This window comes from Schistocerca gregaria, chromosome 4, assembly GCF_023897955.1.
Source record: "Schistocerca gregaria isolate iqSchGreg1 chromosome 4, iqSchGreg1.2, whole genome shotgun sequence".
Lineage (NCBI taxonomy): Eukaryota > Metazoa > Arthropoda > Insecta > Orthoptera > Acrididae > Schistocerca > Schistocerca gregaria.
In genome coordinates, this window is record NC_064923.1 from 202,697,704 (window position 1) to 202,711,740 (window position 14,037).

Sequence of the window (14,037 nt, forward strand, 5' to 3'; positions counted from 1 at the left end):
TGCAGTCTGTCACTGTTGTATAGTAAAACAGTTGTGGCATGCATGTAGTTTTGCACGAAGTATTTCGCAGTTGCGCTTGCAATTAACTAGATGTTATTTTCAGTGCTATGTTAATGTGTTCTCTTATTTTTGCTCTTCAGATTGTGTTTTTCTGTGTTGTCGTGTGAAATATTGTGACAATAATGGCGTGTGAAAGACGTAATACTAGGCTCCAATGTAAACTGAGCACAGTAGTTTCTTCATCACGGCAATAAGCGTAATAACTTAGATATCTATACGCAAAGCATTTCAATTTTGTTTATCATGAGGTAAGTACATTGACTTGTGCAGAACTTAGATTTCGGAGGACGATAACTACGACGCTTCCACATAATTATCTTACAGCAAGGCGTACATTTAGCGCTAAAGGACACGTATTTGAGTGATTAATTTTGTACTTAAAACATTTATTTTTAATGATATTTGAAGTACAATGATACAAAGGTTTTCCGTGATACATTTCATTCCATTGCTGTAATCTGTAACACCTGAGGATATAATTACATTAATCCTCAGGGGGGTATACGCTTACTTTGTGTACCATGTGTTTGGCAAGCACAAGGAGACCTAGCTAATCTGGTTTTTGCTTATACAACTTTACACATCGGTACCATATTTCTCTAACACATTAATTACACAGCTATCTGAGCATTTGACAGAGGTACCAACATCTTTTTACTACGTCACTGAGACATGTTTACGCAATTACGCAGGTGGATAACTTCACACTTATGAAATTGTATTTTGTCTGTACTTTGTGAACTGCTCATATTTTTTCGGAACCATTGTGATACTATGAGAGCTTTGAATGATGTATTTGGTATGGGATCATGATTTTTAAAGTACGTTTGAGGCAGATGACACTTTTGACATGAGCAGAGAATTTTTTTAGGTTTTGAAATTATTGGAGGAAGCTACGACGATTTTGAGATTTGGTTGAGGTTTTATGATGTTATGATGACTATGTGTATTACGCTGTTGCGGTATGTTTATGATCAATAAGCTGATGCTATATGAGGAATTTGATTATGTTACGTATTTATTATGATGAAATATTGAAGAAGTGTCTACGAATATGTATATGTGTAATAAAGCAAGGAATAATGAGTAGTGGTTAGGGACTCTGGTTTGTGAAAAAGGATGTTGGAAACCAAGAATCGTACTTTAAGAGTTATGAATTGTGTGTAAATGCAAAATGTATCACAATGCCGACGAAAATTTTTTGGACACTCTTATACACTCCTGGAAATTGAAATAAGAACACCCTGAATTCATTGTCCCAGGAAGGGGAAACTTTATTGACACATTCCTGGGGTCAGATACATCACATGATCACACTGACAGAACCACAGGCATATACACACAGGCAACAGAGCATGCACAATGTCGGCACTAGTACAGTGTATATCCACCTTTCGCAGCAATGCAGGCTGCTATTTTCCCATGGAGACGATCGTAGAGATGCTGGATGTAGTCCTGTGGAACGGCTAGCCATGCCATTTCCACCTGGCGCCTCAGTTGGACCAGCGTTCGTGCTGGACGTGCAGACCGCGTGAGACGACGCTTCATCCAGCCCCAAACATGCTCAATTTGGGACAGATCCGGGGATCTTGCTGGCCAGGGTAGTTGACTTACACCTTCTAGAGCACGTTGGGTGGCACGGGATACATGCGGATGTGCATTGTCCTGTTGGAACAGCAAGTTCCCTTGCCGGTCTAGGAATGGTAGAACGATGGGTTCGATGACGGTTTGGATATACCGTGCACTATTCAGTGTCCCCTCGACGATCACCAGGGGTGTACGGCCAGTGTAGGAGATCACTCCCCACACCATGATGCTGGGTGTTGGCCCTGTGTGCCTTGGTCATATGCAGTCCTGATTGGGGCGCTCACGTGCACGGCGCCAAACACGCATACGACCATCATTGGCACCAAGGCAGAAGCGACTCTCATCGCTGAAGACGACACGTCTCCATTCGTCCCTCCATTCACGCCTGTCGCGACACCACTGGAGGCGGGCTGCACGATGTTGGGGCGTGAGCGGAAGACGGCTTAACGGTGTGCGGGACCGTAGCCCAGCTTCATGGAGACGGTTGCGAATGGTCCTCGCCAATACCCCAGGAGCAACAGTGTCCCTAATTTGCTGGGAAGTGACGGTGCGGTCCCCTACGGCACTGCGTAGGATCCTATGGTCTTGGCGTGCATCTGTGCGTCGCTGCGGTCCGGTCCCAGGTCGACGGGCACGTGCACCTTCCGCCGACCACTGGCGACAACATCGATGTATTGTGGAGATCTCACGCCCCACGTGTTGAGCAATTCGGCGGTACGTCCACCCGGCCTACCGCATGCCCACTATACGCCCTCGCTCAAAGTCCGTCAACTGCACATACGGTTCACGTCCACGTTGTCGCGGCATGCTACCAGTGTTAAAGACTGCGATGGAGCTCCGTATGCCACGGCAAACTGGCTGACACTGACGGCGGCGGTGCACAAATGCTGCGCAGCTAGCGCCATTCGACGGCCGACACCGCGGTTCCTGGTGTGTTCGCTGTGCCGTGCGTGTGATCATTGCTTGTACAGCCCTCTAGCAGTGTCCGGAGCAAGTATGGTGGGTCTGACACACCGGTGTCAATGTGTTCTTTTTTCCATTTCCAGGAGTGTATTTATAGGATTTTGTTTCTACACATTTGTAACGCAAATTCTCAACTTGTGAAATTTTTTTTATATGAGACTGTCACTGTAGCGGAAACTGCTCTCTTAAATATTTCGGTATGAAAGGTAAGTGACCGTGACGTAATGCGTTATGAGCGTCCAGGTGTGCCAGTCGCCTTGAGAAAAAGTTATTAGTGTGTGCCTTTCAGAGGCACAGGTGGAGAAAAAAAGGAGGCCATTAACCTCGCTATTGTCATTCCTTTGTAGAAAGCATCGGAAATACGACACGCCCAAACTTGAAAACATATGATTACACTGTGAAGCTCTTAATTTATGATATTTACTGAAATGAAATGATGAGAAACATTTTATATCTATTGTCTTTCTAGCTGAGAGATTGCTCATTTTGTTTAATATCCAGTTTCTATCTGCACTGCAGCATTGGTTAAAATAAAATTTAATAGATGTACTAATATCACTATTTTCTGTCTACAGACCCAGTAAAGAACCATTGTATGACGTACTTTCTTAGAAAAGAGAGCACAAATAGACATTTCCCTTCACAGAAATTGCAAAAATATTTTTTTTATGGCTTGGTAACTTATCTGCTAGCGTATGTTCTCGTGATACATCACTCTAGTGTTAAGATGTGACATAGGTATTAAACATTTTTACTGTAATATTTTTTCTGCTTGAGCTTTGTCATGTTTAGATATAAGTTATTGCCTTTTCTGCTGCTTGCTTCCACAATTTCCATTTTTGTCATTGCTGTTTGTGTTAATTGTTTTGTGCTGCTGCATTGACTCGTCCCTTAGTTTAGCATCTGAGCTCAGTAGATTTTAAGTTAGCTTAAGAGGGGGGAGACTATATAAGAAACTAACTATGAGGAATTGGAAGAAATGCATTGAGAAGTTATAAGAAAATGATTTGGCCAAAAAAATAGTGTACAGTGGAGAAAAACTATTTTTGAAAGAGGCTGTGAACAAAATACAGATAGCATGCTTGGATAGGATATTTTTGGTGGAAACAAATGTTGAGATACGATGAAAAATCTACAGAATGATGTTTTGGGTTGGACTGCAGTACCAAATTTCACACTGAAAACAAACCCTGTCCCGTATTTTGTGTTATTATGCTATGTGAATCTGTGTTTGTCCTGTCTTTATGTGTTTAGCTAATAAGATTTATGTTGTAGAAGTTTTCTAATAATATGTTATTTACTTTGTAAAGATGTTTAGACATTATTTATCTGTTCTGTTTTGTTGCTCATATGTGAAGTTGATGTTTCCAAAGTTATTCTGATCTTTATGTATTTACTTATGTCATAATTCCTGTAACACTGATGTATATGTTTATTTCTATTCTTTTGTAAAGCCCGTTTTACTACAAATGTTATCTGTACTATTATATTCTTTAATGATATATTTTGTATCTTTGTTATTGTATTCTCATGTTATAAAATTGTAATTGACACAAGTTCATCAAATTAAGTAACTTGTAAATTACATTTTACTGCACACATTTCTGTTGGTCATAGTATATGGACAATATGTGAGAAGTAGGAACTGATAGTGTTTGCACATGTGTTGATAATTCAGCAAGGGACTGGTTAACAGCATTGCTGGTTCTAAGGACAATTCAAAAACTTTGTGAGTGCGCAAGTGGTGGTTTATGGACTTGCTATATTCTCCACAAGACTCTTCGATGGTGATTGTGCATCTGCACAGTCGCAACAGTTGGCTGCTAGCCATTTCTACAAGGACTACAGTGGGTCTACACCTTTGATGACTCACCAATACCATTATTTCTACAAGGACTGCAGTGGGTCTGCACCTCTGGTGGCCCACCAATACCATAATCTCTACTAGGACTACAGTGGGTCTGCTCTGTGATGACCAACCTACCAATATTCTTCAAAACTTCGAATGACTCTGCTGTGGGTTTGCTCTGTTGTGGGCCATTACCTGTCAGCATGTCAAGAGTCAGCACTGTCTTTCCGTTGGAAGGACAACACTACTTCTTCAAAACTGCATGGAAATCCACTACTTCTATGTGCATTTTCTTTTACTGCTCAGACTTTGAGAAAAAAAAAACACTGCAATTTTACTGTGATGAATGATCAGGACTGTCTTTATGGACTGTGAGAAAATTTTAGCTTTTGACCAACATTGTATTAATAAGTGTGTGCATTTGATATCTTTGTTAAAGTAATAATGAAAAAATTTTTCAAATTTGTATTGGCCAGAGCCCAAAACAATTTGTAACATTTTTTGTGGGGAGCATGGGGGCTACGTAAGTAGGCTGTTTAGGTTTTCTTATTTGTAACGCCACATTGCGCTCTGTATGAAAAATCACTGGCTGTGCTGCGTGCAGTCAGTGGCTGGTTGGCATTGTTGTAATACTCGCCATTGTAGTGTTGGGCAGCTGGATATTAACAGCGTGTAGCGTTGCGCAGTTGGAGGTGAGCCGCCAGCAGTGGTGGACGTGGGGAGAGAGATGGTGGAGTTTTGAAATTTGTAAGACTGGATGTCATGGACTGCTATATATATTATGACTATTAAAGTAAATACATTGTTTGTTCTGTATTAAAATCATTCATTTACTAACTATGCCTATCAGTAGTTAGTGCCTTCAGTAGTTTGAATCTTTTATTTAGCTGGCAGTAGTGGCGCTCGCTGTATTGCAGTAGTTCGAGTAACGAAGATTTTAGTGAGGTAAGTGATTTGTGAAACATATAGGTTAATGTTAGTCAGGGCCATTCTTTCGTAGAGATTTTTGGAAGTCAGATTGCTTTGTGCTAAAAATATTGTGTGTCAGTTTAAGCACATTCGTGTATAATTGTTCAAAGAGGACGTTTCACATAGACCAGTCTTGTATAACTTTTCTAAGGGGACGTTACAGCCTTTGCTAACAGCGTGACATAGCCTGCAACACCTTTCCTGGGCTCGTGACTGTATCGTTTGGACCCTAGACTACTGGAAAACCGTGGCCTGGTCAGAAGAGTTCCGATTTTAGTTGGTAAGAGTTGATGGTAGGATTCGAGTGTGGAGTACACCCCACTAAGCCGTTGACCGAATTTGTCAATAAGGCACTGTGCAAGTTGGTAGTGGCTTCATAATGACGTGGGCTGTGAATGGACTGGGTCCGCTGGTCCAACTGAACCGATATTGACTGGAAATAGTTATGTTCGGCTACTTGGAGACCATTTCCAGCCATTCACAGATTTCATGTTCCCAAATAATGATGTCATGTCATATCCGACATTGGATATAAGGCAGCGAAAATTGTTTATAAGTGAAGCATGGGATACCACCCGTCTGCTTTTAGCCATGACGTCATCAACATCATCATGGTAGCGGGCCCGTAGAGACATCTTTCGGTAGCTCGGCGTTTGAGCGCCCGCATATCCGTTTAGCACTACCATCGCCCACTATTAGCGGGAGAGGGCACTGCATGCTTGTCAAACTGGCTGCAGCGATTCAGTTGTCAAAAACGGTTGCCGCAGCTTCGAAATGCTTGAAACAGTCAGTGACATCGCTTTTCTACATCTACATCTACATCCATACTCGGCCAGCCACCTGACGGTGTGTGGCGGAGGGTACCTTGAGTACCTCTATCGGTTCTCCCTTCTATTCCAGTCTTGTATTGTTTGTGGAAAGAAGGATAGTCGGTATGCCTCTGTGTGGGCTCTAATCCCTCTGATTTTATCCTTATGGTCTCTTCGCAAGATATACTTAGGAGGGAGCAATATACTGCTTGACTCCTTGATGAAGGTATGTTCTCGAAACTTCAACAAAAGCCCGTACCGAGCTACTGAGCGTCTCTCCTGCAGAGTATTCCACTGGAGTTTATCTATCATATCCGTAACGCTTTCGCTATTACAAAATGGTCCTGTAACGAAGCGAGCTGCTCTCCGTTGGATCTTCTCTATCTATTCTATCAATCCTATCTGGTACAGATCCCACACTGCTGAGCAGTATTCAAGCAGTGGGAGAACAAGCGTACTCTAAACTACTGTAGTGTCGCAGAATAGTAAAGAGTTGGAAACGTGGAATATTGTCAAAGTTTCGTTGCCTGTGCCGAGAGCCAGAGGCAGTAGGCTAGCCAAGAGCTAAGAGGATTGCACATGTATCGGAATGTGTCATCACGCAGGGGAAGTGGCCTGATTACACACAACAGGCGAGGGAGAATTGCTTAGCAAGTGGGTTTGTGTTAGACGGAGACTTTCGTAGAGTGTAAGACAGAGGTATAGCGTCAGCTGCACTGTATTTCTTAACTTCGCGAAGTCTGCCATAACAACACGTAACTCTGTCACAAGAACTCCTAAGGGGCAGGTACGACAGATAAATCGGCAGTATAAGTGGAACAAATGTGTTCATTACAAACGAGCATGATGTCAGGACGTCGCTCGTGCTTCCTTTAAATATACCAGCTTTGATAGCAACAAGGCACTTGCAGTTAGACTTGCAGTTAGATGTGTACTGGGTCGCTGCGAAGCTCTCAGCTGGGTGATCGACATGTTAATCTTTATTAAGGAGATGTTGCACTAAGGGCGGCCCATCCAGCAGCAGACATGAGGGGACAGTACCAGGTCTGGTCCTCTCTGCTGCCGCTGTGAATCATCAACCCAGGATTGGCAGACATCATTGAAGACTCGCTCGCCACCAATGCTGACCACATCAGTGAGCTGTCATCGAGATCGTGTGGGGCCTAGGCCCTGTGCGTCCGCCGTCACAACCGGGTGAGCTGACGATGCTGGGGGATTGCAGCCCGTTCCGCCTGTCCAACGTGGACGAGCCACCAGGAGGAGCTGGGGGGAAGATGAGGTGGGATAGAGTACACTCAGCACTACGAGAATGCTTCTCCTGCCGACAGCGCCGGGACTCCAACCCGGAGCCTCCTACGCGCAGCCGCCTGCTGTCCGCCGCCAAGCCAGCCGGCCAGCCGGGCGCCGCCAGCCACGCGCGGCCAAAGTAAGGGCATCCCACCGCTATGTCACAGCACGCTCCGCTGCGCTAGCAAGACTGGTGCGGCCTGGAGCTGGTGTCATTGCTCCGAGTCAGCGAGGACTCGTGGAAGGTCGTTGATATCACCAAGGTCAGCCAGCCTGTGTTAAGCAGGCCACATTGTACTCGGCAGGAATAAAGGTGTCATGAATTAATAATGTTTCCTTTGGTGTTTATGACGCGTCCACAGTCATTTCCTAGCATCCTGACAACTGGAGAGTTCACCGCTCAGCTTCCAGTCCACCTTAGGCGACCGGGACCACTGGGGCGCCTACACTACTTCCTTTGTTTTCGGATTGCATTTCCTTAGGATTCTTCCAATGAATCACAGTCTGGCATCTGCTTTACCGACGATCAACTTTATATGATCATTCCATTTTAAATCACTCCTAATGTGTACTCCTAGATAATTTATGGAATTAACTGCTTCCAGTTGCTCACTTGCTATATTGTAGCTAAATGATAAGGGATCTTTCCTTCTATGTATTTGCAGCACATTACACTTGTCTACATTGAGATTAAATTGCCATTCCCTGCACCATGCGTCAATTCGCTGCAGATCCTCCTGCATTTCAGTACAATTTTCCATTGTTACAATCTCTCGATATACTACAGCATCATCCGCAAAAAGCATCAGTAAACTTCTGGTGTCATCCACAAGGTCATTTATTTGTATTGTGAATAGCAACGGTCTTACGGCGTTCCCCTGGGGCACACCTGAAATCGCTCTTACTTCGGAAGACTTGTCTCCATTGAGAATGACACGCTGCGTTCTGTTATTTAGAAACTCTTCAATCCCATCACATAACTGGTCTGATAGTCCATATGCTCTTACTTTGTTCATTAAACGACTGTGGGGAACTGTATCGAATACCTTGCAGAAGTCAAGAAAGACGGCATCTACCTGGGAACCCGTGTCTATGGCCCTCTGAGTCTCGTGGACGAATTGCGCTGATTCCTATAGAGTAGATTTCTAGTCTTCAGAAAATTCATTATACTCGAACATAATACGAGTTCCAAAATTCGACAACTGATCGACGTTAGAGATATAGGTCTATAGTTCTGCACATCTGTTCGACGTCACTTCTTGAAAACGGGGATGACCTGTGCCCTTTTCCAATCCTTTGGAATGCTACACTCCTCCAGAGACCTACAGTACACCGCTGCAAGAAGGGGGGCAAGTTCCTTCGCGTACTCTGTGTAAAATGGAACTGGTATCCCATCAGGTCCAGCGGCCTTGCCTCTTTTGAGCGATTTTAATTGTTTCTCTATCCCTCTGTCGTCTATTTCGATTTCTAACATTTTGAGTACGAGTAAGACACTTCAATATTGTTTTTAAATATGGAAGATCTAAAGCACTGAACAAGGTTTGAACTCAGAACTTTTCGCTTGGCAGCCAAACACCTTAACCATTACGCTAACACAGCTCGCAATTTAACCATGCTCCTGGAGGACTTTAAAATATTACGCTAAATACCGACAAACACTGTTGTTATGATTATGAATTACTCACGTTTCGTCGAAGTACAATAGGAAATAAACAATTACCACTGTACTTTATTGCGAAAAAGCGGTTCGTGAGAATGATACAAACACCTTTCCTTGCTATCGCCGGAATTCGGAGGCTTATTGCATGTTTGGTTTAATTAATTTGGCTCTGAGCACTATGGGACTTAACATCTGAGGTCATCAGTCCCCTGGAACTTAGAACTTCATAAACCTAACTAACATAAGGACATCACACACATCCATGCCTGAGGCAGGATTCGAACCTGCGACCGCAGCGGTCGCGCGGTTCCAGGCTGTAGCGCTTAGAACCGCTTGGGCACTCTGGCCGGCGTTTAATTAATTAATAGAATATGAAGCAATTGGTATAAAGAAGGCTTTTTCCAAACATTCTATAAAAGAAAGTCAGCTATCAAGACATTGCTTTTATTCAATTACTTTCTTTATGACTGAACGTTTCTAAAACTGAAGACACTCGTCCGTGCTCTGCACTGCAGTCGAGCTCTAACAGCGTCGTTCCCTGTTCATTGCATGACTGTGTTTTGCGACGTCAGGTGCGCAGAACGAACCTAAACTCGGCCCTCGTCGTAAATGACGCGCACTATAGAAGTGGAGGAACCGGCAGAATCCGTTTCCCAGCAGCACCCGCGCAAAGCGCCAAGATACAGTGCGTGATTAGTAGACTGTTACGTCTGGTGGACTTACGGCACGGTTGTCGTTGCCAGTCGCTCGGCTTCCCAGCGCCGAGGGGCGGCAGGAGCATCTTCTGGGTGCGCCTGGGTGCCGGCACCGCCGCAGCCACGCCCTCCAGACCCGCCCTCGCCAGCACGCCCGAGTGCTGCACAGTGGCAGGTGGCCGTCGCTGTTACATGCTCTGTGTTCCATTCAATATCAGGCTGGTGCATGAGTTCAAAACGTTTTTCCAGAAGACTATAAACACAGCAGATTCACATGACACAGACCTTAGTCATCAGTAATACTGGGTTATTCAAAAATAAGGAACAGATTTTAATCATTTATTGCTTCCAAACTACAAAGCACATAAAAATTCTTCCAATCCATCTGTGGCATGAATCAGCATAACATTGTTTAATAGTATTAGTTGAAAACAGTCTTCTTTGCCATTTTCGTTCTTTTGTCTGTCAACTACGCATTTCACCTTATTTAGGCATCTTCAGGTTGATCTTAATTTGGTATTTCCTAGGACGATCCTTTAGACAGTGTAGCTAATGGGCATCGTCGAGTACATCAGGCCACGGCCGAGCGGTTCTAGGCGCTTCAGTCTGGAACCGCGCGACCGCTACGGTCGCAGGTTCGAATCCTGCCTCGGGCATGGATGTGTGTGATGCCTTTAGGTTAGTTGGGTTTAAGTAGTACTAATTTCTAGGGGATTGATGATCACATCAGTGAAGTCCCATAGTGCTCAGAGCCATTTGAATTTGAACATCAGGCCAACATCGCCTTCGTTAACCTCAGTAAATATTTTTCTAGATGAACGTGAGTGACCCCAAGACCAAGCGTACACGTTCACAGGAGCAGATGGGGCTTAAGTAGTTAGTGATGTTAGCGAAGGCGATGTTGGCCTGATGTACTCGACGATGGCCATTAGCTACACTGTCTAAAGGATCGTCCTAAGAAACACCAAATTAAGATCAGCATGAAGATGCCTAAATAAGCTGAAACGTATCGTCGATAAGTAAATAAAAAAAATGAAAATTGCAACCAAGACTGTTTTCAACTAATACTAAAACGCGTAAACACAATTTCAACGTTCCTGTATTTTTATACATACAATGGTGAGCACCATGTGTTATACGACAAATATCAAAATGGTGGGTCATTTCCTGACACATACGAAACAGCTGGTCTCTCGTTATCGAATTCACAGCTTCAACAATGCGATGTCGCAAACTTTTTAAGTGTGTCACGCAGAGGAGGAATAAGAAAGCGATCTTTTACGCAATATCACGAATAAAAGTCACAAGGTGTGAGGATCATCAATCCCCTAGAAATTAGAACTACTTAAACCTAACTAACCTAAAGACATCACACACATCCATGCCCGAGGCAGGATTCGAACCTGCGACCGTAGCGGTCGCGCTGTTCCAGACTGTAGCGCCTAGAACCGCTCTGCCACACCGGCCGCCTCTAGATAGGTTCTGTCACAGCTTGCCCCATGAATCTTTAAAATCTGTCCCTTCTTTTTGAATAGCCCTGTATTGTCTCCTTCACTATTTACAACGGTGTGTCAACGTTGGGTAACTTCTTTATTCCGCGACTGTGGAAGCCACGTGGTTTTGAGGCGAAGAACTCTTCAAGCCATTTTAAGATTGTTCGACAGAGAGCGCGACAAGCGAATAAGGTGGGTGCGGAATGACTTCCCAACCTAACTCCCGTATAGTGCTCTCTGTCGGTCTAGCAGATTGCGGGAGGACGTTATCGAGGAATAGCACCGCTTCGCGCAGCCGTCTGTGTCGTTATTCTTGGATAGTGTCTGCAAGACGTTTCAGTTGTTGAGAATAAATGTCAGCAGTGATGGATACGCCTTGGGGAAGCACTTAGTAGTACACCACACCGTCGCTCTTCCACCAGATGCATAACATTTTCTGTGGATGCGCAATGGTCTTTGTACGGGGAGCTGTTGCTTTCTTTGGGCTCAACCATTCCTTTGTTTTCCTTTCGGCAGCGCAAAGACACCGTTTCCCGTCACCAGGAACAATGCGGGATAGGAATGGTCGATGATGTTCACGAGTCATTTGATGGCGAGCAAGCAGAGATGCACATATGGCCACCCACTGATTTTTGTGATTTGGTTTAGAGCATGCGGTACACACACACACTCGATTTTTGAACTTCCCTCATTGCATGCAGATGTACGGTGGTGGGATGATCACAGTTCATCATATTTGCCAGTTATTGAGTGCAATGACGTGGATTAATCATTGTGGATTAATGCGTTGAAAGGATCTTCGTCAAACCCCGAAAGTCTTCCTGAACGTGGAGAGTCACTAATGTCGAAATGATCCTCCTTGAAACCAGAAAATCTTTTACTTGTCGTGCTCTGTCCAATGCCATTATCCCCATACCTGGCGAAAATGTTTCTGCTGCCTCAGGTACTGTCACCCCTCTATTGAACTCAAACAGAAGAATATGTTGGAAGTGTATATATTTCTCGACTTGGCACTCCATTTTGTAGCGTCCACAGCTCGACTCGCTTTCTCCAGAGACAAAATGACTGCGTAAACTCAAACAGCAACAGTGAATTACAGAAACAAAATGACAATCCATAAATAAAGCCATAGCAACCGGAATACCAACAAGCAAAACAAAAACGCTACAAAATTATGCACATGCATGCAAACTGTAGCGCCAGGAGGAATAGTTGAGACTAAAAGTAATTCAGTACCACAGATTAGGTACATGAAAACAAACACCGCCCGAATAGGCCTGAAGGCTCAACGGTGACCGGCCACCGTTTCATCCTCAGTTTTTAGGCGTCATAGGATGTGGATATGGTGGGGCATGTGATCAGCACACCTCACTCCCGGCCTTTATCATTTTTCGTGAGATCAGGTACATAACAGAACATAAATTGCTCGAAAAACACTTTGCACCCTCGCCAGACCACGTCCTCATGACATTCGTGTTAAATCGCTAGAAAAATCATTCTCAATGTCCTTGTGACTGCAGAAGATCCCTACGTACAGGTATTAATTTAGACCGACCCAAAAAAAGCACCATGCGATTTTTTTAAAAAAGACCTAAATAAATTTATGAACATTTAATTAACCTACAAAATGTATAGTTAGGCTTACAGGCAACCATTTACTGTCAAAAGAATTTATTTTATTAATACTGTGTTTTAACTTTTCTTTCAAAATAAGAAACACAGTTAAAAATCACTTACAGTAAAAAGCTTTAATTTTATGTAGATAGTAACGACTATAAAATACCATTTACTTTAAACGCAGGAGCCGGCCGGTGTGGCCGTGCGGTTCTAGGCGCTTCAGTCTGGAACCACGTGACCGCTACGGTCGCAGGTTCGAATCCTGCCTTGGGCATGGATGTGTGTGGTGTCCTTAGGTTAGTTAGGTTTAAGTAGTTCTAAGTTCTGGGGGACTAATGACCACAGATGTTAAGTTCCATAGGGCTCAGAGCCATTTGAACCATTTTAAACGCAGAAACTCATAAATCTTCACTAATTTCTCGGGCCTTATCTCTCCTAAATTGTTTCTTAATTTTGAACAAACAAGCCTGAGAAAATTCTCTCAGGGCATGCGTTGTTGGCAGGGAAGAAATGAGACACTAATAAAACAGCTTTAAGAATGGATTACTGTTTTGAATAAATTAATAACAGGAATTTGAATTCAACTATTGAAACGCCAGTAGCTAAAACCTTGTAGAAAACTATAGTGCTACAACGATGAAAAATAATATTACGACGGTGTCAAACCTTATTTTCATGATATAAAGAAGAATTGACGATATTGAAAACGTAATTATAATTTTATTATTTCAATTTTTGTGCTCAGTGAATCAAAGACTTTCTAGTGCACGGAATAAACTAGCATTGTTTTTACTACGAAACTATATATGATTGTTAAGTGAGAACTGAGTCTGTGTAAGACATTTTGTCTGAGCGGATTTTGTTCTCGTAGTGGTCGGTAGAGAAAGAAAAGTTTCTTTATCGATGTATGTAATGTGAACGTATAAAGGCTATAAAAAGGAGAGAGAGAGAGAGATAATCCATGCGGACAATCACCATATTGTATAAGAAAAGGTAAATACAAGTTATTCAAAACAAATATCTCTAAAGGGTATCGTCTTGTGATTTC

General features: G+C 43.4%; 1 protein-coding gene across 1 annotated transcript in view; it reads right to left on the reverse strand.

Moving 5' to 3' along the window:
• LOC126267523 (trypsin-7-like) overlaps nucleotides 1–14,037 on the reverse strand; it is a 265,359-nt gene that overhangs the window by 163,596 nt on the left and 87,726 nt on the right. Inside the window, exon 2 of the mRNA XM_049972826.1 lies at nucleotides 9,908–10,040. Within this exon, the coding sequence (XP_049828783.1) occupies nucleotides 9,908–10,040 (133 nt within the window). The remainder of the gene's footprint in view (nucleotides 1–9,907; nucleotides 10,041–14,037) is intronic.